Source organism: Amblyomma mixtum, chromosome 4 (genome assembly GCF_055824585.1).
Source record: "Amblyomma mixtum isolate Tamu chromosome 4, ASM5582458v1, whole genome shotgun sequence".
Classification (NCBI taxonomy): domain Eukaryota; kingdom Metazoa; phylum Arthropoda; class Arachnida; order Ixodida; family Ixodidae; genus Amblyomma; species Amblyomma mixtum.
In genome coordinates, this window is record NC_143015.1 from 152,689,336 (window position 1) to 152,717,289 (window position 27,954).

A 27,954-nucleotide genomic window follows, 5' to 3' on the forward strand; every position below is an offset into this window, starting at 1 on the left:
AGGTTCAATTATAACTGAACTTTAAATTAAAGAACATACACCAAATTCAGTACAGCGCCCTAAACCTGGCCTTCGTCAAGCACCCGAGCATCAGAACGGTTCTAGGCTTCAGCTCAGGGCTGCTTTTGACAGCTAAGTTCAAAGACATCCAAGACATGTGTCTGTGTGCTGGTTTAACTGATGTTACACACTGCTGCAATTGACAGTGAACACTAACTTGTACTACTTTTAGTTGCGCTCTCAGCGCGATACCCTTTAATATACCCCTTAGATATCCCTTCCTTAGATACCTTTAGATACCCCTTCCACAAAATAATTAAAGTAGTACCAAGAATCCGTACGAACTACGGCAAAGTTTGAATTATCAGGTAGCAACTATTCTCAAAGTGTTTAGCCTTAAAACTGAATTTACCATCTCTCTAAATGGTTTTAAGAAAAAAACCAAGAAGCTTTTGCTAGAAACTGACCCTCTATTAACATGAAAATTTCTTAAGGTTGTCTTGTTTTGGGCGTATATTTCGTTATTTTTACTTTTTTACAGCATATCATGCTACTTTATTAAATTACTACGGTTTTAGTCTTTGGTAAATATTCAATGTTTACATGGTTTATGTTTTCCGTGTAGTGCCTGTGCACCTCTTTTGTATAATTATTGTGTATCTTGCGTTCTATTGACGTTGTCTCTAATGCATGCACTGCTTCTTTACTTGCATTTTGGTTGTGCCATTGCATTTATATTTTTATTTATTTATTTATTTATTAGTACCTCAAAGGCCCACTAGGGGCATTACATGAGGGGTGGGCATACATATCATTGAAGAAAAAAATCAGTGATGAATGATTTGAAGTATTCCAGGCCAGGATGGATGAAAGCTTCAGCGGGGAGGTCGTTCCAGTCTCTTGCGGTCTGGGCGAAGAATGATTTTAGGTGCGCAGAAGTAGATGCTCGAGGTGTATGAACAGCTTTCGGATGACTGATGCGAAGTGAAAGGCGGTATGCAGGGGTGATAACGGGTTGGCTGAAATGCGAATGATAAAACTTGTGGAAAAGGCAAATTCTGGCTATTTTTCGACGGGATTCAAGGCTGGGGAGGTTAGCTTTTGTTTTCAATGCTGTTACGCTCGTATGATATGAGTAATCAGAATATACGAATCTTATCGCGCGGCTCTGGACGCACTCAAGGGTTTTGGCTAGGTTAATTTGTTGGGGGTCCCAGATTGAGCATGAATATTCAAGTTTAGGACGGACAAGAGTTAAATAGGCGGACAGTTTTACGGAAGCAGGTGCCAAACGCAAGTTACGCTTTAGATAACCAAGAACACGGTTAGCTTCGTTGGTTATGTTCATTATGTGGGTGGTCCAAGAGAAATCCTGTGTAAAGCTAATACCTAAATATTTATATGAAGATGCGTGTGTTATCATGGAACCGCGAAGGGTGTAATTGGGAGTAGGATACGATTGACGACGATGAAATGATACTAGCGTTGTTTTATTAACGTTTAAAGACATCAGCCAGTTTGCGCACCACTCTTCCACAAGTCCTATGTCGTACTGCAGATGGTAAGTGTCTCTGTTACAAGTGATGCTCCGGTAGATGACGCAGTCGTCGGCGAACAAACGAACGGTGGAAGATAGATTACTTGGGAGGTCGTTGATGTAAATTAAAAATAGTAGAGGTCCTAAAACCGTGCCTTGAGGTACGCCGGAGGTAACAGGGGAGATGGAAGATGCACGATTGTTAGCCCATACAAACTGCTGACGGTTAGTCAAAAAATTCCGTAGCCAATCGTATACTAGTGGGTGGAGGTTTAGGCGCGAAAGTTTAAATGAGAGGCGTTCATGGGAGACTTTGTCGAAAGCTTTTTCAAAGTCTAAGAAAAGAGCGTCGACGGGTGTGTTCGTGTCCATACTAGAACTGATGTCATGAGTAAAGAGGGCCAGTTGGGTAGAGCAGGATAGGTTTTTCAGGAATCCGTGTTGAGAAGGGTCAAAAAAGCTGACAGACTGCAAGAAGGTCATGATGTGTGAGTAAATTACGTGCTCCATTAATTTAGAAGGAACGCTAGTGAGGGAGATGGGACGGTAGTTCTTACTAGACGATGGGGGGCCTTTTTTTTTGTGTACTGGGATGATTTTCCCCATATATATATAGATATGGGATATATATATATATATATATATATATATATATATATATATATATATATATATATATATATATATATATATATAAATTATATCTCTTGTGTGTTATATACCGCGGCCACACTTTCTAACACAGTGCTTCTCCATCTCGTTTTATGTACATAATGTCACCAATGTTTGTATTTTGTTGCCGTAATGTTATTAGTCGCGTTCCACTCATGGTTATGAGGGCTGTAAGGCTTCTTCTCTTAGGCGTAGGTGAAGGACGACGTTTCGGCAAGACAAGCGTAGACGTGAAGACACGAAGGAAACCCTTACAAAAAGGGTATACAGATAGTCTATAGACTTCTTATAGACTCTATTCCCTGCTTATGGTAGATTTCTTTTTCTCTGCTCATAGTCTATAGACTGTCTATGAGCAAAAGTCTACTCAAATGCTATGACCATAAATCTATAGTCTGTAGACTGTCTACAGCATTTGTATTGTCTATATACTTCTCTAGAATTTGTCTATAAGGAGTCGACAGACTCTATAGACAGATGTCTATGGACAGTCTACAGACTGTCTTAAAAAGTTTTTTGGAATGGAAGATACACTGTAAGCGTTGCTGTATACAAATGCATGCCATGTCTACTTTCTTTCGCGGGATGCGGCTTGTGTTTGCGCTGTGAAAATATCACAGCTTGCCTTTGGGAACCACTTGAGCACGTTTATGCGGAAACGAGTTTTCAAATTACACGTCATTCTCTGGAAAAAAAAGGGCTGTCCTCTTCAGTGGAAGTTTCCAGCACAAAATAACGATTTCCCCACTATTGAGGTTCTCGCGCGTTTAAATGCAAATTATTTCTCGAAGCTCACGTTTTCCGCTAGTACACTTCAACTACAAAGTCAGACAGAATTCTCCGCCAGTATGCGAGCTTGCCAAAAACTAGGCGATTCCTTCTAATATATGAGGCTCTGAAGCAACGGCTGCAAGGGGGAATCAGAGCGAAGCAAAGATGGCTGTCAGGTAAGCTGCACTTACCGCGTAGGCGATGTCACAAAGTGTGATGCACACGGGTCGTCTAGGAGAAAGGTTGGGCCTCTGCAGCAGCTCCACGGTGGAAAGGAGGGAACAGCCCAAAAAGGCTCCTTTCAGTAGGACGGAGGCGTTGAAAACGAGAGGCGATGTCTGCCCACGGTGTGAATGGTCTCAGTTAGTTCTCGATACAGATCATATGATTGCAGGTTTATTGTACTTCTGCATACGCGGCTCTTCATGCCCTTCACATTCATGGGATTGATGGAGGAAGTTACGAAATGTCAGAAAGCCTCATGCCAGATAAAGAGCATGGGCACATACAGTCGGGGACAAAAGTCTCCGGACCACGTGTTCCTCTAACGAAGCCGATAGCTTTGCTATTATTCGGCGGTTGGCGACCACACTTGTGGAGCTAAAAGTTAAATTTTTGTTCTTTCATCTCCACAGGTGCGGTCTCCAGCCGCTGTCTGATAGTAGAGCTATAAGCTTCGTTTGAAGAACACGTGATCCGGAGACTTTTGTCCCCGACTGTACATAATTCTGGACAAAAGCATTTAAACATTTTTCAGCGGAAGATTTCACTATTTAATAAACAATATAACCGCAGATCACCCGACAGCAGTCTTATATTTCTTTTTTCTATTGAAGTTTTTGTTTTCCTCAGAAGCATTGCCACTAGTTTTCTATGGCAGTCTTAACTGTTCGATGCGATCAATGGAAACAATCTAAAAGGTAGATTTTGCTAGATATCGGAAGAATGGAGGAATATCTTCAATATTTCCATGACAGTGTCTTACAATTTTCAAATTTTTTGGGTGAGAAGGGTTGACATGAGTACTGTGGCACACAGCATGATTTGCAACATGGAATTTCGGATCGGAGGGGACTTCAGGAATCAATACGACCGCGTTAGTGCCGAAATGTCGTTTTGTTAAAAGTAATGTAACCAGTCCTGACAAGCCCATGACTCCTTTTCGACAACGGTGACGGTATAAAACGCAAGAATCATCAATTCAAACGTCGATTTACCCGCACAAAAGTCAAAGTGCCCATAAACTGATATTTTAATAAAACAAAAAAAAAGATTTAAAGCATAAAATTTTTTACATTTGCAATGAACACCAGCTCGGCAACAAAAACATGTGAATATGAAATTGTACCGAAGATGAAGAAAATGAAGTTCGCAGAGAGCGACGAAATAGAAGGGGCAGCAACCAACCACAGCCTAAGCTGGAAATCGGCCTGGTTATACCGATTGCATGGCCGACTGAGCCATGGTATTGTGCGTTGTACGTTTGTGCGCCTTGTTATCGCCAAAGTTAACAGGAATGATATCACGATCATCATCATCAGCCCTGCTACGTCTACCTGGGACGTAAGCCTCTCCCACTCAACACGAAACCTAGCTATCCAAAGGCCACTATCACGTCATCACCGAGGCCAAGAAACCGCTTTCATTGACTCCTCGCAAAACAACAAAATTCCAGTCTCCTTTTGAGCACCGCTTAAATCAAACAAGCCTCTCCTGGCTTACAGAGCTCTCTCTGTTTAAAAATTTTGCTGCACTTTAATCTTAGCCAAAAGGCCGAGAACCGACCGCGGTGGCTCAGTGGTTATGGTGCTCGGCTGCTGACCCGTAAGACGCAGGTTAGATCCCGGCCGTGGCGGTCGAATTTCCATGGAGGCGAAATTCTTGAGGCCCGTGTACTGTGCGTTGTCAGTGCACGTTAAAGAACCTCATGTGGTCGAAATTTCCGGAGCCCTTCACTACGGCGTCTCTCATAGCCTGAGTCGCTTTGGGACGTTGAATCCCATGCTCCAAACTAAACCAAAAATTTTGCTGCATCCTGTACGTAAACTAATCCAATGCTGTCAAACAATCTTAACTGGCGATGCTTGAAGCACTTACCTGAAGATCGTCATCCATCGTTAGCTTTTTGTAAAGTTCCGCTGAAATGCTTTTAACTCAACCAGTGGAGAAAATGGCTGAACTCTGATAACTGCGCCGCGTCTGCAGCCAAAGCCGTGGCTGAATGCGAACAACAGGAAACTAAGACCTAGCAGTGACCCCCGTGTGTGACAACTCAGCGCCACGTGCGCAGTGCCAGAATGTTGAAATTTACTACAGCTGCGCGCAGCCCTCACTTCGACGACACAGCACCTGGCCCACAGGCTTAGGTGTGCAGACATCACTGGTCCAATAACACCGAGTGCAAGCTACCGGAAGTTCGTCGCTCAGCGCAATGAAAATAGTCGTGAAAACGCACCGACCGCGGTTGCTCTGAGATTTTTTTCGTTTTGTTGTTGCCAACAACAGCCGCTTTTTTCTTCCTTAATCGCCAACTGACCAACTACCATAACCTGATACATTCGTGGAACATTCGGTGGAACGAATGTGTAGGCAGTAAATTAGTATTTGAATTTTGAGAAAAGGAAAATGGCACAGCGTCTGCCTGGCATATCTCGGCGGACACCTGAATCGCACTGTAAGAGAAGGGAGGAAGGTGGGAGTGAGAGCAGAAAGAAAGAGGTGCCGTAGTGCAGGACTCCGGCAACAAAAATTTACGGCATGCATGGCATTAGAAAAAGATTTTCATGTAACACGGCCTGTCTCGCCTGTATGACGCAACAGCTTATACCGCAGGTGTTATTGATACAGCTCGTACGGCCGAAAAGCCATCGGCGTCGTAGTTAGTTGTGTGCACCGCGCGTCGGATTGGATTTGAAAACATTTATTCAGCTGCAGAAAGTGGTTTAAGGTGAGGTTTTGGTCGCGCTGGATGGACGTCAGCCCGTGGTTTACGGTGACCTCATTGGCTCGCTCCACTGTCCGGAGTTGGGTCTCGGGGTCGGAGCTGAGCAGCACGGCCTCCCACTGCTCGGAAGTTAGGAGCTGAATTAGGTCCGGGGGAGGTGGATCCTCCGGACAGTTCTAGTGTAGCTCTGTCGCCGCACTTGTTACATTAGGGGGGGGGGGGGGGGGGGGGAGTATTGTCTTGGGTACATGAGCGAAAGTACCGCCGGGTTGTGGTGGGAATGGGTTTGCAAGCGACGCCAGGTGGTCTCCTGGGGTCTTCGCGAGTGATTTATGCGGTGGAAGGAAGGTGTGTCTTTCCAGGCGAAAGTGGCGTGATGTCTTGAAACGAGTTCAGGCTGTGCATTGAGAAACTCAGGTCCGAGGAGCCCCCTGCCCGGCCGACGAAACCTCGGGCGTAGTCGTGGGCTGCCTCGTTCCCCGGGTTGCCGTAGTGGTCCGGAACCCATAACACCTCGATCTCTTCTTGCGGGGCTGTGGTGGGTGCTTCTGGGGATTTTAAGGGAGATGACGGAGACGCAGCCCCTCGCAAAGTTGAGTATGGCTGCTCTTGAATCATTGAAAAAAATTCAGGGAGGCACTTTGTTGACCTTAAGTGCGGTGATGCTAAAGCCTTAAGCGCAGTGTTGCTGCTTGTGTCACTGATGTGTGGTTAAGATGCTAAGCTTCGCCTCTAACCGTGGAACGCGAAAGCTTCTTACAGCGCTGCCGGGGAGTCCAAAGAACGCCATCGCCTATTCGGCTCTACGCCTTGCTCGACGGCAAATTAGTTTTATAGCGAAAGCAATACTACTCCCAAGAACGGCCTTTCGCGTAGCGGCGGCCACTTGGCACGTTTGACCTTTAGAATGACCCCTGACGCCATACCATGCCTAGTGACGTCACAGCGTGACGTCATACCAGGAGCGAGAGACGGGCTACCAACTCGGCTCGTCGGGTAATGGCGGCCGCTTGGCACGGCGCGCCGCGCTCTTCCCACTCGAGGCGCTGCATATGCAGTAAAAACACCTGCTTTCGCAACCTACCAGGCTTAACCAAAGCTAAGCCCCCGCCAATTTTTTGAGGAAAGGAAATTTATCTCTCTCTCGCATATCTCGGTGGACACCTGAACCTCGCCGTAAGAGAGGGAGGAAGATGGGAGTGAACGAAGACGCCGTATTAGCTAGACGCGCCCTTGTTCATTCCAAACCATCGAGCTGGCATGGCGCAGTGGTTAGCGTGCTCGTCTCACACTCCGCAGATCCTGGTTCGGTTCCCCACCTCGACAAATTTCCAACTCGGTTTTATTTATCTGGTCTGACTACAAAGCTTAAACTAATTGGTCTTTAACATTGTTCTAATGCCATCCATCATGTCCTGTCACTCACATGTTAAGTGATGGAACTCTCTAAAATGTTCGACAAAATGTCTTTGAAACGTCTAACCATTAATGATGGTTAATGATAGTTAAGCATGACTTGCACATTTCGTGACACTATTACTAACCATAACTAGTACACTAATTAATTAATGTTAGTGCACGGACAGGCGTAATGCACAGTCCCACATGCCACTTTTTAACTACTACTAATTACCGATTAGTGATTAAGTATAATGATATAATCATGAAATCCCTTTTTATCATGTTCTGATGTCGTTCGATTGCACCCGATTAAGTAACGATTGGCTATGGATTGGCATATGCCCATATAAGGCATGCATCCGAAACGCGTACACATTTGCTAACACGTCTTGGTCACGACAGCATGAGGCATTAAAGGCTTTCGCCTTAATAATGCCAACTGAGGTGTTGGCTGCGCCCAACACGTAGGAAAAAATCGTGTCGTCAACCGTTTGCCACAGAATGTTCCGGATGGTGTCATACGGTTCAGCGTTTCATGCAGCATTAATTTACAAGCTAAGTAAGAGCCTAGCTTGCGGCAGGAATTCGAACCGGTGACCTATCATCGGGGACTGCGGGTGTCGACCGAGATATGCGAGACAGTTACTGCGTCATTCCCTTTCCTGAAATCCAGTTTTCATTTCCTTCATACCAGTACCTCTTTGTTCACTTGCGGCAGGAATTCGAACCGGCGACCTATCCGAAGACATTACACTATGGACATGCCGAGGTAGCGACGCGGAGATAGAACACCGCTTACAAACAGCACTAAATATCATTTGCACGTACGTCCATGATAGAGGGCTCTCATGCTCCCCCACGAAATCGCAACTTTTCATATACAAACCCCACCGAATTCTGGCACACCACCGAATATTCAGCTCGTTTTGGGCAAGGAACCGATTCCCACAGTGCCAAAGGTTCGCATACTGGGAATGTTTCTCACTACTTCTGGCTCTCACACTGACACGATCCAAGCGCTACAAACGCACACACAACAAGCCACTAGGCTCATCGAACGTGTGGCACACAGAAAATCGGGCCTACGGGAACCAAACACACTTCGACTAACACAGGCTTACATCACCAGTAGAATAACATATGCACTACCGTATCTGTCCCTCTTAGCGAAAGATAGAGAACGCCTAGACGGCCTCATTCGGAGCAGTACACGCACAGCTTTACGCCTTCCCCCATGCACTTCCACAAAGCGCCTTCTTCGACTAGGAATACATAACACTTTCGAGGAACTCTGTGAGGCCACCAAAACGGCACAACTAGCCACACCCCTGCAGGACGAGCTCTGCTGCAGTCTCTTCGCATATCGCCTGTCGGCGTTATACCCGGCACTGACACAATCCCCACTCCCATAAGAGCTGCAGTTCAGATACCCGCCCCCCTCCCCCTAAACACATGTACCCGGAGCGCGATAAAAAGCGCAGAGAGGCCCGGGCCTTAGCACTACACAGAGCTTACGGAGAGGATCCCAATGTAGCATATACTGATGCCTCGCTCTACGCAATCAGGCGCACAGGCAGCTATAGTGGCTGTTCGCAGTGACGGCCGCCCCATCACGGCAGGAACCATTCTTACCTCATCCATAACCACGGCAGAGGAAGCGGCTATCGCTCTAGCCATCTCCTCTTCAGCCACCACCGGCGCAAAACGCCACGAAGAAGTTCCAAGAAGAGAATGGAATGGTAATAAAAGCCCTAAGAGACGAGAACGAGAAGCTTGGATTACAGCTGAATGTGTCAAAGCTATAAAGCTGAAAAATGTTCTTTATCAAAAGTTTTTAAAATCCAGAAACGAAAACGATTTAGGTGACTTCAAAAAACACAGAAACAGGACAAACAGCCTATTACGGAGAATTAAAAAAGAGTACTTTGAAAACCTTTTCATGCAGGACAAGAAGCAAACTCCGGAAATAATTTGGAAAAGATTAAACACACTCCTAAATCGGCACACTGGTGCAATTGATAGCCCGATGGAGATAAGTATGAATGGCACAACTCTTGCAGGAGAAGAATTAGCTGAAGCTTTTAATGATTTCTTCACATCTGTGGGAAATAGTCATCATGACCCAAGCTGCATGAACTTTATGCACCAACCAACAGAAGAGACTGCATTTTTATTCCCGGTAACTGCAGATGACGTTGTGTCTACAATCTTATCTCTAAACAATACTACCAGTACTGATGTAGATGGTTTGGAGATTCGGCCACTTAAGCATGTTGCTACTATTATAGCCCCTGTTTTAGAGTACATCATTAATCAAATATTTTCATGCGGCCAATTTCCTCGCCGGCTCCAAGTGGCCAAAGTTACTGCCATATTTAAAGGTGGTGAGAAATGTAACATGTCTAACTACAGGCCAATTTCAATACTTCCTGTATTCTCCAAGGTCGTTGAGAAGCTAATACACGTACGAATGAGCTCATTTTTAACCAAGCATCAGATTATGACACCGTATCAGTTTGGGTTCACCAAAAAACGCTCTACAGAAAGCGCCTTGCTAGTGCAAAAAGAAATCATTCTTAACGCCTTTGAACACCAATTGTATTCACTTGGAATTTTCATAGACTATTCAAAGGCATTTGACAAAATAAATCACGTTACACTATTAACAAAATTGGAATATTATGGTTTCAGAGGCTGTTTCCTTTCTCTTATTAAATCCTACCTACAATACCGTCAACAAAGGGTGCACATAAGTAACTCTTGCTCCAGCTTCAAACCATTGCTACATGGCGTTCCGCAAGGAAGTATTCTCGGGCCACTACTTTTCAACCTACATATTAATGACCTTGTTAACATAGATTTAAATACATCATTTGTTATTTATGCCGATGACACAAGCTTATTTTTCTCCCATCACAGTTTACCCCTGCTTGTAAAGAAAGCGAATGCAGTACTTGATGTATTGAACACTTGGTGTCTAAATAATTCCTTAACTATAAACGTCTCGAAGACAAAATCAGTTCTTTTTCGCCCTAAAAATAAACTAGTTAATTCAAATATTGTCCTGCAACTTGGTCTTTCAGTCATAGAGGTGGTACCAGTAATAAAAACCTTAGGTGTCCTTTTTCATGAGAATATGCAGTGGAACGCACATACTGACCTCGTTCACTCCAAACTATCCCGAATAGTTGGTATTCTTGCACGTTTTCGCAACTTTCTTCCTAAGCACATTAAATTACTTTTGTATAACTCCCTTTTCACATCCACATTATCGTATTGCTACTTGATATGGGGCACCACAACGTACACAAACTTGTCCAAAATCTATCGACTGCAGAAAAAAGCTGTAAGAATTATTTCAAATGAACCCAATGACGCCCACACAAAACCTCTTTTTGATGACCTTAGATTACAACCATTACCAAACCTGTTCAATGCACTTCTGTTAAAACGTCATCATGCCTTTCATCTAAATAATGACCCTTTTCTTGAAAACCTTGCGACCCTGTCTCCGTTTGCGAAAGCATATAGCACACGAAGCAGTCAGACATGGAAGATTCCTCACACCCGTACTAACTATGGCCGCCAAATGCTGATGTACACACTACCACATGCTCTTAACTCTTCTGATAACACCTCCAAGTCACCTCCAAGACATTAACACTTACAATTATGAACCCGCAATGTTAGCCCTATCACTTAACATGTTTTTATGATTATGTAAAGCCGTCGCCATATATATATTGCTTTTCTTTATATCGCTATCACTTTTTGTCCCCTGCTGTATTGCTTTGTGAACGGGGTGCTAGCCTTTGTCAAGCCGTTACAGGCTTTTTGCTAGCACCCCGTTGCATCACGAGTTCTGTAAGATCATTGTTGATGCTAAATAAAAAAATTTGAATTTGAATTTGAATTAAAGCAGAGAATCGCCGAGCAGGACGCAACCATCAAGGAAATCAACGCGAAGCTAACGACATTAATTGCGATGCAGCAACAGCAGCAGCTGCTGCCGAAGCCCGCACAAGAGAGGGAACAAGAAGAGATAACCGAGGACGAACTAGAGGTCGAGGTGGACCCGAGAGCCACGAAAACGGCGGGACCGGCTCCCAAGAGGAGAGCCATAGAGGTCGCCAAGGAACGAAAGACAATGGAGAGAATCGAAAAACAGGACGTCAGACTCGACCGTCTCGAGGCGACCAGCAAGGAAACCAACGAACGACTTACTGCGCTCGCGCAAACGGTTCAGCAGATGACAACGAATATACAGAGCACGATCCAGAACATGATGGCGCAAATGCAAGCACAGCTGCAGACGCAGATACAGGCACAAATACAATGTATGGAAGCACAGATCACCGCCAAACTGCAGCAATCATGGACGGGACAGCAAGTACAGCAGCATCCACACCCCCAGTGAGAGACCTCTTGGTCTGGCACTGGAACTGCAACGGCTTTACCGGCAAGAGAGCAGTGCTGCAGCAACACTTGCAGCAACTAACGAGGAAACCAGACGTCATAATGATTCAAGAAACACACAGTGAAGAGACGCCGAAACTACCGGGCTACCGGTCGCACGACAGCCCGCCGAGCAAAAGGGACACATCCAAGGGCAAGGGTAGAGGGGTCTGCACCTTCGTTAGGAGAGGGATCACCTTCGTGGAACACGAAATGATCGGCAGAAGCGCCATCGAACACTGCACGGTGGAAGTAATCACGGGAAAGAAGAGGAGGGAGAGCACTTTCCTGGTGAACGTCTACAGCAACCCGTCCCACGGACAACAGAAATTCAAGGCACTGTTCCACAAGGCAGCTTCAGTCGCGGGAAGCAATACGCTCGTAGTGTGCGGAGACTTTAACGCACCGAGCCAAGACTGGGGCTACCACAGAACGACGGTCAAGGGGAGAGAGCTGATGCAAGACGCCACCGACGTCGGACTGAACCTAATCACGGATCCGGCCTTTCCCACCAGGATCGGCACATCTGTTACGAGAGACACAACTCCGGACCTTACCTTCATCAAAACTGAAGGAGGATCAAGAGAAGCGAAATGGAGAAACACGGGCCAAGAGCTGGGCAGCGATCACTACATCGTAGAGGTCGTCATACTGCTCGAAGGCCAAGGCAACACCGGCATAAGAAAGCATCGCATTACGGACTGGGACGCCTTTCGAAAGGCGCTACCCGCGGTGCAAGAGGACATTACGGACATCGAGCAATGGGCGGCCAACGTCGTTGAGACGACGGAAGGAGCCACCAAAGAGCTAGAGACGGACGAACGGATAGACAAGATGGACAGTCGGCTGGCCCACCTGATAGAAGCCAAGCAGTCCATAAAGGCGAGGTGGCAGAAGCGACGAACCAACCGAAGTCTAAGGAAGAAGATCGCCGAGCTCAACAGGCAGATCGAGGTCCACTGCAGGGTGCTATGCACCCAACAGTGGAACGAGGCCTGCAACGAAGCCGACGGACAGATGCACAAGGGCAAGACGTGGAACATGCTGCGGCACCTCCTCGACGAAACCAAAACCAAGGGCCACCAACAGAACAACCTGGCCAGGATCCTACACAAGGCAATCTGCGAACACGGGGAGGACGAGGTCAAGCGGCGCTTGGACGCCAAGTACCTGCCGACCACCCCCACGGAAAGACACCCGGATTACCAAGGCAAGGAGAACGAGACGCTAGATCGCGACATCCAGACCTGGGAAGTAAGAGTTGCCCTGCAGGAACTCAATGGAAGGTCTGCCGCGGGTCCCGATCGAGTGACCAACAGAGCGCTCAAGAACCTCAACGAAGCGGCCATCGAAACGCTCACGAACTTCTACAACAAGTGCTGGCAAGAAGGAAGGCTACCCAAGCAATGGAAAGCAGCCAAGACGATCCTCATTCCCAAGCCTGGTAGGCCGCCCAACATAGAGAACCTCAGGCCGATCTCACTCACTTCGTGCGTGGGAAAGGTCCTTGAGCACGTTCTCATGAACAGGTGGCAGCGTTACCTGGAAGAATCGTAGCTTTACCCAAACTCCATCATCGGGTTTCGGAACAAACTCGGGACGCAAGACGCCATGATCTTACTGAAGAACGAGATCATCGACGATACGACGGGCACCAAGGACAACAGAGCCGTACTCGGGCTGGACTTGCAGAGCGCCTTTGATAAAGTGAGGCACTCGGCTATCCTGGCCCAAGTATCCAGGCTAAACATGGGCAGGAGGACATACCAGTACATCAAAGACTTCCTGACGGAACGAACCACCGAAATCTGTGCGGGAGACCTACAGCTCGAAGAGAAGAAGCTGGGCAGCGTCGGAACTCCGCAGGGGTCGGTGATCTCCCCGCTACTCTTCAACCTCGTGATGATCGGGGTGGCCACCCGGCTAGAAGGAGTAGCGGCAGTCCGGCACACCATCTACGCCGACGACGTGACGCTATGGGTACTGGGAGGAAGCGACGGACACATCGAGACAACGCTGCAAGAAGCGGTCAACGCCATCGAGGAGCAGCTGGACGGGTCTGGACTCGTTTGCTCCCCGGCCAAGTCAGAACTGCTGGTGATTCCCCCGAAAGGATCGTGCAGGAAAAGAAAAAATATGGAAGTCAAGTACGAGCGCCCCAAGATCACGGTCAAGACGGCGGGAGGACAGGTAATACCGGAGGTCGAGAAGATTCGGGTACTCGGGCTGCTCGTCCAGCGAAACCGAGTCAACGGTGAAACGGTCAACAAGCTCGCGGGCAAGGCGGCTGCGGCAATGAGACTCATCAAGAGGGTGTCCAACAGAAAAGCGGGGATGAAGGAGGAGAGCCTGACTAGGCTCGTTCAATCCTTCGCACTTAGCCACATAACGTACGTGGCCGCCTTCCACAACTGGAGGCCGAGTGAACGTAACAAGATAGACGCCACCATACGCAAGGCGTATAAGGCGGCACTCGGTCTCCTCGGGGGCACGAGCACCGAAAAATTCATGGCGCTGGGAATCCACAACACGCTGGACGAAATAGCAGAAGCACAGAGAACGGCGGATCTCGAGCGTCTCTCCGAAACGAGAACCGGAAGACAGATACTGCGGGACCTTGGCCTCGAACCGAGGGAAGGCAAGCAGCAGAAAGACGTACCTATACCAGATAGCATCAACAGAAAGCTCAGGGTCTTCCCGATCCCGAAGAACGTGAACCCCGAGCACAACAGGGAGCGGAGGTTGGCGAGGGCCAGGGCTCTCGTGGACCTCCACGCCAGAGAAGAAGGCGCCGCCTACGTGGACGCGGCAGAGTATCAAGGGAGCACCGGCGCATACGCGGCGGTGGTTGTCGGGGCATCGACGAGTGCAACGAAGACCGCGGTGAGCGTCCGGACTCGAGAAGCGCACCGGGCGGAGGAGGTGGCCATCGCCTTGGCCGTTTCCGACCCCGGATGTACTACAGTGTTGTGTGACTCTAGAACGGCAGTGAAGAACTACGCCAAGGGTAGGGTATGTAGTGAGGCCGCGCGCATACTGCGCAAGGCCGAAGACATCGGGCGCAACAGTCCTGTGGTGATCAAGTGGTTTCCTGCCCACATGGGCAGTGACGTGTCGGAACGCGGAAACGTGAACCACAACGAGACGGCCAACTCGGCCGCGCGAGGACTAACCAACCGCGCGGCTGAAAGCACGGCCGACTCGGAGTCCTGGTCGCGGCGCAGTGCCAAGGACAAGATGACTACCTTCAACGAAATAGTGAAATAGTACAGACTGAACAGACAGACTATGCCGCCACCTCACCCGGGGCTTACCCGGAAGGAGGCAGTGTTATATAGACAGTTACAGACGGGGTCCCTGCTCACCCCGGTGCTAGCTAAGCACGTGTGTCCGAGTGTGTACGCGAGCGACATATGCAGACTGTGCGCGAAGGAGAGAGCCACCGCGGCTCACATCCTTTGGGACTGTAGCGTAAATCCGCGCGAAGCCAGCGAGAAGACGACGATCCCGCCGCAGCTAGAGGCTGCAACGAGGAGCTGTGATCAAAAGACACAACTCAAGGCCGTCCAGCAGGTCTCGGCAGCTCTCGAGAGGCAGCGACCGAGCGAAACCGAGGAGAGGGGGGCGGCACCCCCAGGAAGGGGGCGGCGGCCCTCTCGAACCCGCGGAAGTAGCGAGGGACGTAACAAGACTTCAAGGAGCACAACGCACGAGATTGACGTAGTGGCCGCGTCGCGGTAAAAGCTTGTCCTCCCTGCTTGGAGGGAGCCTAACCGACTCTGCAGGCTTTCTAAATAAAAGTTGTTCTCTCTCTCTCTCTCTCAGCCGCTACCAAAATTATAACCGATTCGTAAAACAGCAATCCTAAATTATAGCACTGGTCGTATCTCTCGGCAAGCCAGCAGCATACTCCGACGCTGGAATCCCCCCAGAACCGTAACGCTCTTCTGGGCGCCAGCACATGCCGGACTACCCGGAAACGAGGAGGCGCATGCCCTCGCCCGAGATCTTACCCTCCGGGCGGGTGAGCACACCGCCTCCTCCGTCGAAGGGGAGTGCCTGTTAAATTTCAGTGACATCCTACAACACTATCGTTCCAACAGAAAGATATACGCACCTCCTCACCCTTCGCTATCAACCACGCAATCAACTTTCTGGCGCAGGCTTCAAATTCGCACACTCCCATACCCGATAGTCATGCATGGACGCTTCTCTGACCTATTCTCCTACTCCTGTCGACTATGTGGCAAACCAGGCGACCTTCTGCATGTTCTGCTCACCTGTTCCACTTACCCGCACCCCCCTCCCCCAGAGGTGGCACTCACTTACTGGGAACAGCTGATGTCCAGTTCAGCACTCCAAGACCAACGACTTGCCATCACCAGAGCCTCTAACAGGCTGGCCCTCCAGGGTCTGGCACACCATTTGTAAGGGAGGAACCCACTGTGTGGGCCACTCTCGCAGGCCATGAGGGGGGCTCTGCCCCCCACCTGTAATTTGTCATGGCCAATAAAGTTTACACCACCCTATCATCGAAGACTGCGGGTGTCCACCGAGATATGTGAGACAGTTACTGCGTCATTCCCTTTCCTCAAATCCAATTTTCATTTCCTTCATACCAGTACCTCTGCCTTTGTTCACTCCCACCTTCCTCCTTTCTCTTACGGTGCTGTTCACGTTTCCACAGAGATGCGAGACAATTACTGCGCCTTTCTTTCCTCGGAGATTGGTTGCGTTCAAAGGTAACTGGCAAGGCGTCGCGCCGAATGACCGATGGCGTTCCGTTCCCTGGACTCCCTGGCAGCGCTGTAACACGGTGTCGTGTTCCACTGCTCCAATTTTTTGATACCGGTGCATGGAGCATGCATTTCCTTCATGCATGCGCCTTGGGGATTGGCTGACATTACTATGCCGAAATAACTTGTTTCCTCACTTACATCCAATAAACCTTTTCAGCGGACTATTTAGGGTCGTGTAAAAGCTGTCGCAGTACCCTTATTTATTAATCTGTGCCAGCTTTCCAGCGTAGGTGCCCCCTGACATTTCGTCAACACAAAGCGAGTCTGACTGCGGAGTTAACTACATAACATTCTTCACACGAGAGGAGTCGTTGTCGGTACAGCTCGAATGAGCAGCCGATTAGCTACACAAGAGTATTTCTACCGAACAGCAGGTAGAGAGACGGAGGAAGGAATAGACATTAACTTTATTTATATCACGTCGGTCAAGCGCCGATGGCTACGTCTTAGTCCAGGTGCACCACGACTTGCTGGTCATTCAGGTGGTCGGAGGCATGTCCAGGCAAATCCAGCAGAGTCAAGTGGCTTGGAACAACATTTCTTATTCCTTTCTACCACTTTTTTCTAGTTTTTGTCGACGACGCACGGTGGTGAGAAAGCACTGATGTGATAATTGATGTGCCGTAAAGGAATGCCTGCGTAGAAAACCGAAATTCAAGTTCACTACTCAGAGAGTCTTTACGAAGCACGAAAACCATTTTGCAATATTAACAGTGCACACGGTGGTGGTAGTATACGAAAACAAGCCACCAACAAGGACGCGAAAAAAGCAGCGCAGACGTGCTACTCAAAAGCACCATCTAAATGTGACGAGCCTTCAAGCCGATTCCCAGACAAATCAAATTTGCGAGTACGACTCAATTCTTATTCTACTTCAAAATTCCGCTGCTCTTTCTGGCTGTCTTCACGCATTACCGGCAGTACAAGATCCATATTTATTGCTGAAAAAATTGGGATCATAAATTTGTCTTAGGATTTTTGTTATCTCAGTGATTGGAACGAAAGCAGTGAACAAAAAAAAAACTCTACAAAACAAAAACCAAAAGTGAACTGCCTCGCATGCGGTGGGTGCCGGGTTCGATCCCCAGTGCCACTGGATACCTACTGGTACTACAATGGGTAGAAGCTTCCCCCAGGCTTGGTGCTCGGTTCACTTGGGATGGAATTCTTGGGAAATGGGTCTTTCACCAATGACACTGTGTAGACGCCTTGCCCGAACTTGCCCTTGTGCCATAAAAATTAATTGTCATCATCCAGTAATCTTATCAGTAAAAATTACCGGACGCTCCTAAGATCCCTGCGTGCCATTGATGTGAAAGCATTTCCAGCCCTTTTTAGCTCAAGTGCACAATTCGTGTCCATTAGTTTTACTGCAAGATACTGGATGAATGGCTCCACAGCCGCCATAGTTCTTAGTAGGGGTGTCAAGCTGGAAGACATGGCTCCACAGCCACCATAGTTCTTCATAAAGTCAGTAGGGGTGTCGAGCAGGAATACATGATCTCTCCATTGCTATTCATCACCTCTTTACAAGAGGTATCCAGAGGCTTGCACTGTGAATAGTTGGGCTAAGAGTTAATGGAGAATACCTAAGCAACTTGCGTTTCGTTGACGACATACCCTTACTAAGTAGCTCAGGTGATCGATTGTATGCATGCTCAAGGACTTACACAGTCAGAGCTGAATGGCGGGTAGAATCATCAATTTGAAAAAAGTGTCTTGCAAAAGAACAGCAGTTTACAATCGGTAGCGAGACGCTTGAATTGGTAATGGAATACATCGACTTAGGATAGGAAGCGAAGGCAGATCCGAATGACGAGAGGGAAATAACTATATGTACAGGAATGGGGTAAATGCATTTAGCCAGTTCTGCGAGATCATGAATGGAAGTTCCCCAATATCCTTCAAGAGAAAAGTATATAACAGCTGTATGCTACCGGTACTCACCTATAGGGCAGAAACCTGGAGGCTAACGAAAAGGGTTCAGGCTCAACCCGAGGACCAGGCAGAGACCTATGGAAAGGAAAATGGTAGGTGTAACGTTAAGCGATTCTTAAGAAAGAGGGCAGAGCTGGTCAGAGAACAAACGTGGGTTAATATTTTGGTCGAAATCAAAAAGAAGAAATAGGCATGGGCAGGGCATTTAATTTGCAGGCGAGATAACTGACGGTCGTTAAAGGTACACAAAGAAGAATCTGAACTCGTCGTTTTACCGCGGTAACTCGATATACGCGTTCCCAGCATCCTTAGAAACTTCCAATTATTGTCTTGCGTGGCCGATTTTCCTAATTGAAAAATCCAATTAAACGTCCCGGCTCCCGCCTTTTTGGTACTCACCGCAGACGGTAAGAGCAGACAACAAACGCGTGGAGTGCAGGCACTCGCGTGACGGCATCACTTTCGCTTTTATTTCAGTTTTCCTAGGTTTCCATGAAAAAATAACAGATTAAGTCAGAGTTTGCATAGCTCTAAATTACGCCCATGGAAATAAAAATGCGCATGGACTCTGCTTTTGCCGATCACTACGTATCACTCCGCCGATGGCAGAGCGGCAAGCTGCCACGGGGCTGGTTGAAAGGTTGGTTGACCCCTCCTACAGTCAGCGGTGAGTTCAAAGAAAAGCGTCAAAATTTGAGTCAAGCAGTCAAGATTAAATCTATTAATCAATCCTAGTCAATAAGTCTACCAACCAGCCAATCAGCCAATCCATCAAAAATCAATCTTATTGACCAAGAGCGAGGAAAGTAAAAAAAAGAAAATCGTGGCACAGAGCCGACCGCCGAACCAGTGTTCTCTTCTGCTTTGCAATGTGTCATGCACGATAGCGTAATATTGTTTCTGGCTCGCGTTCGTCAATGTTCTGAATGCTCCCAGCTTGTTCGTAATGATCCAGCTTGGAAGAAGGGGGGAGGGGGTTGCTTTGCCGAAAGAATTAATGAGAAACATCAGATTCCAGGAGAATGCAACTTGCCCTTCTCCCATACGAGTGCACACCCCGTTCGCCGGTCCCAGTGAGACGCAAGCAGTGGAAAACCACAGTTCTTAGTCTCCTACAATTTCCTATTATCGCCGCCGCCTGCCTCCAGTCAACACGTGAATCCTATTTCTCCAAATATCCGCACACATCTGTCGGCAGCCACTCAAAAGCAGAATGTAAATTCCTACAGCAGCAAACTTGGGAGTTGATAAGTTCATTCGTGATATTCCGCGTCATGTAGCTGAAACCTTTCCCCCCTGCTGGATAACAAATCGTTCGAAATATTTAGCCCTCCGTACACTACAAGCAAAGCGTAGGCACATTAAAGCCGCGGCACATCTCCGCAAACTCTTTGATGCGTGACATGTTGTTGTCCACCCCTTCCTTATGAGAAAACATTCACACAGGAACAACGTTTCGCATGAAATTGAGTAGTTAATGAAACAAAGCGGTCTATGAATCTCCGCAAACTCGTCGATGCGTGACACGTTGCCACCACTTCCTTATAATAAAGCTCCACTGCCACACTCGAGCAATTAAACGAGTACATCAAACAATCTGCAATCTCAAGACCACGCGTGGGATAACCAACCTACAAGGAAGGTGCGAGACAACCAGAACCCTTTGGTGTTACGGTCCTACTCAAGCGAAAAAAAACCTTGCGTCCTCCTTACCCAGCGCCTGCAACACTCGCAGGGTTTACACGGCACCACTCCACGATGGCTTCTGTTGATTCACGGTGCCACGGCAGGGCATACATCCGCCCTACAACCTCGCTGGGCATTCGACAGGTGTTCGGCGCCTGCTTCTATGCTGACCACCAGCGGCTCCAGAAAGCAGCTTTGCCACTGTTGATGGCCCATGGTGGACACGGTGGCCATTTTAAGCCTCTGCCTGAAACATGGATGCACATGCAAACAAGCGCTCGCATACAACGATGAAGAATTACGTAATATAGCAGGGTTAGTCAGCCCAAGCGTAGACAAACAGCCCTTCACTGTCGTACAGTATAGAGGGGTTTTGGTTAATCTAAGTCCAGGTACCCGTATTTGCTACAGTTCTATCGATCATCATCAGCCTGACTACACCCACTGCAGGGCAAAGACCTCTCCCATGTCTCTCCAATTAAACCCTGTCATTTGCCAGTTGCGACCACCGTATCCCCGCAAACTTCTGAATTTCATCAGCCCACCTAACTTTCTGCCGTCCCCTGCTACGTTTCCCTTCTCTTGGAATCCACTCCGTTACCCTTAAGGACCAGCGGTTATCTTGCCTTCGCATTACATGCCCTGCCCAAGCCCATTCCTTCCTCTTGATTTCGACTAGGATGTCATTAACCCGCGTTTGTACCCTCACCCACTCCGCCCGCTTCCGATCTCTGAACGTTACACCTATCATTTTCCTTTCCATAGCTCGCTTCATTGTTCTGGTTTGGTTTGGTTTATTGGGGTTTAACGTCCCAAAGCGACTGAGGCTATGAGAGACGCCGTAGTGAAGGGCTCCGGAAATTTCGACCACCTGGGGTTCTTTAACGTGCACTGACATCACTCAACTTAAGTTGAACCCTCTTTGTTAGCCCCCACGTTTCTGCCCCATGGGTGAGTACCTATAAGTACCGGTTCTATCAATACCTGTGCATCAATTCCATACTTCTAGAACAACAGGCAACGAGCGCCTGTTAGCCCACAAAACTCTGCCTTCAGTGAGCGGCATACACAAACTCCCAATCAATAAATCAATCAGCCAGTCATCCGGTCAATCAATCAGTCAATCTGTCCATCAATCATTAAGTCGATGTCCATTCTCAAACAGCCAATGTCAGTCAGTAAGTCAGTTGATCAACGAATCAATGGACCGACTGAACTTGTAGAGATTGCCGCTTGAGCATCTACTATAGAGGAAAACCAGTCACTCAATACATCTATCAATCGATATATGAATTTGTTAATATCAGTGCCATTCAGTTACTCCCTCAAGAAACGAATAAGTCAGAAAATCTGTTAATCGATCAATCAATCCACCATCCAACTATCAAATCAATCAATCAGTCCATCGATCAAACTTCTAGAAACAGGCACTGGTGACAATGCTAGTAAAATTTAGGGAGGACGAGAAAAGAAGGCGTAAACGAATTTTCATTTTATCCAAGAACTACACTGCCTCTTTTTTTTTTTCTGCGAAGACACATGAGCGAATAGACTGCCGTAAGCGGGACCAAGCTCCTTCCCTGCCTCCTCCTCGACCCCATTTCAAGAGTGGATTCCAAACAGCCATAAATGAAAAGCGTGCCTGCGCTGACACAAGGTTAGAGTGTCCAACTAGCCTGTCTACCCCTGTGCGAGTTTATGGTTCGAATCTGTGGATAGCAATCAGTGTGATTTCCCTCATTTGCAATCGCCATTCAAGCTACTAATGGAGCGAAACTACCCAGTGGGAAATACTGAGCTCAAAACATGATCGAGCAAGTCGAAAATTTCTAGCGGTAACTGAAATCCTTGGCACCGAAAAAGCAACAAAAAATACAGCAATTTCGTGCTTCGGGAAGTTACAAAGCAATCAGAAGTGCTCTAGCCTCGTCAGGACAGTCTAACAGTTAGGAGCCGGAGTTCATGCTTTTAGCGTCAATTATAATAGGCAATGAAGAAACTAACTGGGGGAATTTAATCTGTAAACAGCTCTTTAGTATGCACTGTATCGTGCGATCAAGGAAAAAGGTATCGCACCGCAACGTCCCTCTACTTGATGGCGATGTAGTGACTGGTTGCGGGCGGGGTGCTCGGCCCATTGCTGCGGTGAAACCGGTTGCAGGCATCCAGGCCAGACGCGACGAAGGCATTGCGGACGGCCGGGCTGAAAAGACTGCAAGAACGAAACGGGATAGTATGGTAGCGACCGCGCTCTTCAAGCAAAGTGGACAAGGCCTGAACCCTTGTCATAATCTGACGCTTAGAAAAATGCGCTATGCCCGAGCAGCATATGGATTTTTAAGCGAAAAGCGAGCATCGTGACTCCACGGATGGTAGACCGAGTTTTCAAGAGCATCAACACATCACTAACGCCTTTGACAGTCAGCGTTGACGTGAAATTACCACTTTTAAAACAATCGGCGGTCACGGGGTGGTGGTCTCCCGGTGTCGCCTTTTGCGACATGTCCACTTCGCTTTTCGCCGATTGCCTCGAGCCGCTGTGACGGCGGCGTGACGGCAACAGATCCGTCTTCCTGCTACGTCACCGTGACGTCGCCTTCATTCACTACGCTTTGTCGAACAACGGAACGCGCTAAAGCGGTTCGCGCGGGTGACGGGCTAGGAAATTGATACTAGACGCCATGGATCCCATTCTCTTGCCTGGTTTTTAAGCCGCGAAGAAGAGCGGCGTGTCCGCGGACATCGCGACCCTGTCTGCCTTGACCGACGAAGCTTTTCGGCGGCATTACCGGCTGCCAAACAGCACAGCACTGTGGCTACCGTCTGCTGAGCCGAGCTGCCGCTCGCCAAGCGAACTGACCTTGCACCGTCGTCAACAGACGACGAAGCAGACGTTGCCCGTTGCGACGAGATGGCCTTGGCAGCGTTTGCGCTAGCGGCTACATGACCCTTCAAGGCTTTTTAATGCGCGTTAGCGCCTTGAAACAGTGTCCGCACGAGCCAAAGAGAATTTAAAGCAATGTGACGACTTTTACGAACATACAACTGAACATTAACACCTCCATGTTGTCGTTAACATGTTTCAGTAGGGTCCCTAGAAATTCTTGCTAGTTTCAGAGACCGACATGAAAAGCGGCATTTTCATCACGGCTTAAACCGCCCTCGCGTTCGTAAAACGAATGATAAATTGAAATGAGTGCCATCAGTCTTGCATTGTGAATACCCATTGGCTGTAGTACGTGCATTATGCTCCTTGAAATAAAAAACGAACATCTCTGCAATAATTAACACCTACTAATCAAAGATGCCAAACTACTGCTGCTAGTGAATCAGCAGTGGTGAATTGTCGCTTCTCGGAGTGAATGAAAGCGCCGCCGACGAAAGTGCCGGTGGCGTTTTTCGTTTCTTCGAGCAACAGTACGCACTTTTTTAGGCCCCGCCCTAATGCGACGTGCCGCAAAAGGCGACACCGAGAGAATACCACCCCAGCTCCAGTAACCATGGCAGTAACAAATCCTTCCAGCTGAGCTTTCATCTGCTGTTTAAGATCACACTAACAAAGCAAAAATAAACCGTGCGTCCTCCTCACCCAGCGCTGGATACCCGCCACAAGGTACACCGGCCCTGTAGCCTTGGCTCAGCAGTGGGCAGCGGTTCGGTATTTTTTTCTTTCCCGTCACCCGTGCCGGACACGGTGGCCATTTTCAGCCTCTGCCTGAAACATGGATGCACGCGCAAACAAACGCTCGCACAACCCGTGAAGCATCGCGTATGTATGGCTTAGTTAAGTAGCAAGATTCGTAGGATATTATACCTGACATGCCATTTAGTAGAGGGGATTTGGTTAATCTAACCATAGCTACCGGCATTTGTTCAAAGTCGATCGCTGACTGAGCATAAACTCCACGCTTCTTGAACCACACGCAATGTGTGTTTGTTATCGTACAAAACTCCTCTTTCAGTGAGCGGCAAGCCCCTCCGGTTGTCGTGATGGTCCGCTTGCATCTATAAGCCCCAACTAAACGCGACGAGCCTCTAAGCCTATTGCCAGCTACAAAGAGAATTTGAATTTTCTACTTCAAAATTAATTCCACGGCTACAAGGTCAATATTTATTGCTGAAAAAAATTGGGATCACAAAATTAACTTAGATTTTTGTTTTCCCAGTCACTGGAATGAAAGCCGTGAATAAAAAAACTCTTAGGTTATCCTCGATGGATCGTTGGAATGCGTTAGTTGACAAACATTGGCTATGTCTGTGGTTGACACTCTTAACTCGTTATATCCGACGTGATACACTAAGGTTTCCTATATCCGAAGTTAACACACCAACAGGTGCAAACGCGAAAGTTCGGTATATGCGAGAGAATACACTAGAGTTCGTTATATTCGAGGTGGCATGCCAAGGTGCGTAATATCCCAGGAAGTACATGCTGAGGTAGTTCGTAAACCCCAGTGCGCACTGGCTACTTGCAGACGGTAGTCGCCAATTATGCTTACACTGACCGCTCTAATGCCAACGCATTAAAAGCTAGAAAGGGACTCCGCGATACCGTTTGGAAGCCAACGGCGATGTAGCCTGGCCTCAGGGATCCGAGCGAAAAAACCTGCCCTGATGTCACCTCACTACCTCGCAAAAGTGGTCAACTCTATTTGCTGAGTGTTTCTGGCAAAAGCCCCGTTTTCGGTGAAAGTAGCGTCTTTGTATTCCGAATGGGGATATTACTAGTACCGGCTATCTTCAAACTGACGTGTGTTCATGTGACCGTGACACGAGGAATGCATGTTCACACAGGTACAACGTTTCGCATCAGATTGATTATGAACCGCGCATTCCACTGATGTCAATAAATTCCTCACGCTTGGCCATGATGTAAGCCCTTACTTATGAACACAATTCCGCTGTCACACCGCTGCTATTAAAGGAGTACAGAAAGCGATATTTGACTGCCTTGAAAACAGTAGGTGCGGTGTTGGATCCCCAGTACCGCACGATAGCTACCGGTATTACAATGGTTACAAGCTTCCCTCGGCCTGGTGCTCGGTTTTCTTGGGATATAATTCATGGGAAAGAGATTTTTCATCAGTGACACTAAGCAGACTCAAATACCTAGTGACATGGCACTCCTTGGCCAAAGTTGCCCTTGTGCCAATTCATCGTCATCATCCAGTAATCTTACCAGCAAAAACTACAGGACGCACTTATGATCGTTACGTGCCATTGATGTGTTATGTGAAAAATTCGTGTCCATCAGTGTACTGGAAATGAGTGGCTCCACAGCCGCCATAGTTCTTCATACATAAAGTCAGTAAGGATGTCAAGCAGGAACACATGATCTCTCCAATGCTATTCACCGCCTGTTCACAAGAGGTATCCAGAGGCTTGTATTGTGAGTTGTTGGGGAAACAGTTAATGGAGAATAGCTCAGCAACTTCCGATTCGCTCGCTAAGTCGCTCAGGAAATCAATTGGAACGCATGCTCAGTGCCTCACGACAGTCAGAGCTGAATGGTGGGTAGAAAAGTTGATATGAAGAAACAGAATTCGAAAAAAGCAGCAGTTTACAATCGGTGGCGAGGCGCTTGAGTTGGTAATAAAATATGTCGATTTAGGACAGAAAGCGAAGGCAGATCCGAATGACGAGAGAAAATAACTAGAGGTATATAAGAATGGGATGAAGTGCATTTGGCCAGTTCTGTGAGATCATGAATGGTAGTTTACCAATATCCCTCAAGAGAAAAGTATATAACCGCTGTATTTTACCGGTACTCACCTATGGGGCAGAAACCTGGAGGCTAACAAAAAGGGTTCAGGCTCAACCCGAGGACCAGGCAGAGACCTATGGAAAGAAAAATGATGGGTGTAACGTTACACGATTCCTAAGAAACAGGGCAGAGTTGGTGAGAGAACAAACGTGGGTTAATATCTTCGTCGAAAGCGAAAAGAAGAAATGGGCATGGCCAGGGCATTTAATGTGAAAGCAAGATAACTGATGGTTTCGGTTTATTGGGGTTTAACGTCCCAAAGCAACTCAGGCAATGAGGGACGCCGTAGTGAAGGCCTTCGCAAATTTCGACCACCTGGGGTTCTTTAACGTGCACTGACATCGCACCGTCCACGGGCCTCTAGAATTTCGCTTTCATCGAAATTCGGCTGCCGCGGCCGGGATCGAACCCGCGTCTTTCTGGTCAGCACCCGACGGCCGTAACCACTGAACTACCGCGGCGGGGCATCTCGAATAAGAAGAAAACGGAACCAATAAGACAATACGAGCGCTGATCTTCTATCAATCGTGCCCTGTGCCAGTCGCGGCCGTTTTATCCGCTCAAACTTCCTTATCTCACCCTCACACCTGTGTGGATAACATAGCTCTTCACACTTCGAAGTTTTCAAAGAGCTGTTTGTGAATAAGCTGAAGTGGGGACGTTCTATTTGCTAGGTGCTGGCTGAGGTCCTACACCTCTGGGTAACGCCAAGTAGAGCCTAACTTTAGAAATCCGCTGGTTCCGCCTCATCGCCGTATTTGCTGACAAAGTAAAATAATGCACTGGTCCTTTCTCTGCTTTACAAACTGTACAATTCAGCAGCGTTATATACAGCTGCAGTACAAAAAGCTCGGCAACCTTCTTTGCTTAGTGTTTCGACTGATGATTGGGGTACCTGGGGTACTGTCGCAGCTGCAGAATCTTGCCTTGACAGCAGCCTCAGCTCCTGGCCGAGCGGTTGCCGGGATTTCCCACCGAAGACGGGCGCTGTTGTGCCTGACACCCGGCCACGACCTCGGCCTGGGCCTATGGTTCGGGTGGCCGCAGCAAAGGGCGCCGGAACATAGCCGCCACCACCGTGCTCCATGGCAGACATCCTTGGGCCTCGGAACCTAAAGAGAAGACAAAATAACTGATGGTCGTTAAAGGTACTGTAAAGAGGAATCTGAACTCGTATTTTCCCCGCGGGAACTAGATCTACACGTTAACAGCATTTTTAGAAACCTTGAATTATGGTCCCCGTGCGGACGATTTGCTTAAACTAAATCCGATTAAAAGTCCCGGCTCCCGTTATATTTTTAGCTCTCCGCGGAAGGTCCGAGGAGTCAACTAACGCGTGGGAATAAAAATGTGCACGGAAATAAAAATGTGCGTGGACGCTCTGCTTTCGCCGATCACTACGTATCACTCCGTCGATGGAAGAGAGGGAAGCCGCCACGGGATTGGTTGAAATGTTGGTCGACCCCTCCTACAGTCCGCGGCGAGTTCAAAAAAGGCGGGAGCCGAGACGTTTAATCCGATTTAAATTAGGGAAATCGGCCGCACAGGACAACAAATCGAAGTTTCTGAAAACGCCCGGAAAGTGTAGGTCGAGTTCTCGCGGCAAAAAGACAAGTTCACATTCCTGTTCAGTGCACCTTTAAGGATAACAGACTGGATTCCAAGAGAGGGCAAGCGTGGGTATAGACGCTTTACAGCGCCGTATCATGGGGGCTGCCATCTTTGATCACGTGATCACGCCGCCATTACTCGCCTCCTGACAGCTCGGCGCGCGCTTCGTCGCTAAGGCTGCTGTGTCGGACGGTTCGGTTCCGACAGGCAGTGTTTCGGCTGATAAGGTTTTAGAGGAGAGGAAAGACGACACTGTGGTTTGGCCAAAGCTTGGAAGGACATGTGACAACCCTAATTTGATCACTTCAGGCGTGAAAACGCGATAAGACATCATGTCGCGTAGAGCCGCTGAGCTCTCCGCCTCTTCGAGCCAACG

At 48.0% G+C, this 27,954-nt stretch overlaps 1 protein-coding gene across 8 annotated transcripts in view; it reads right to left on the reverse strand.

Annotated features, from left to right (window-relative positions):
- Positions 1–27,954, reverse strand: part of LOC149348807 (ATP-binding cassette sub-family C member 2-like) — a 103,172-nt gene that overhangs the window by 61,144 nt on the left and 14,074 nt on the right. For 6 of the 8 annotated variants that reach the window (XM_089588357.1, XM_089588351.1, XM_089588353.1 and 3 more), the window contains exons 1-2: positions 5,078–5,582; positions 3,172–3,318 (exon numbers count right to left, since the gene is read on the reverse strand). In XM_089588357.1, the coding sequence (XP_089444483.1) occupies positions 3,172–3,318; positions 5,078–5,095 (165 nt within the window). In that variant the 5' untranslated portion in view covers positions 5,096–5,582. The other 2 variants (XM_089588354.1, XM_089588356.1) reach the window with 2 other exon arrangements.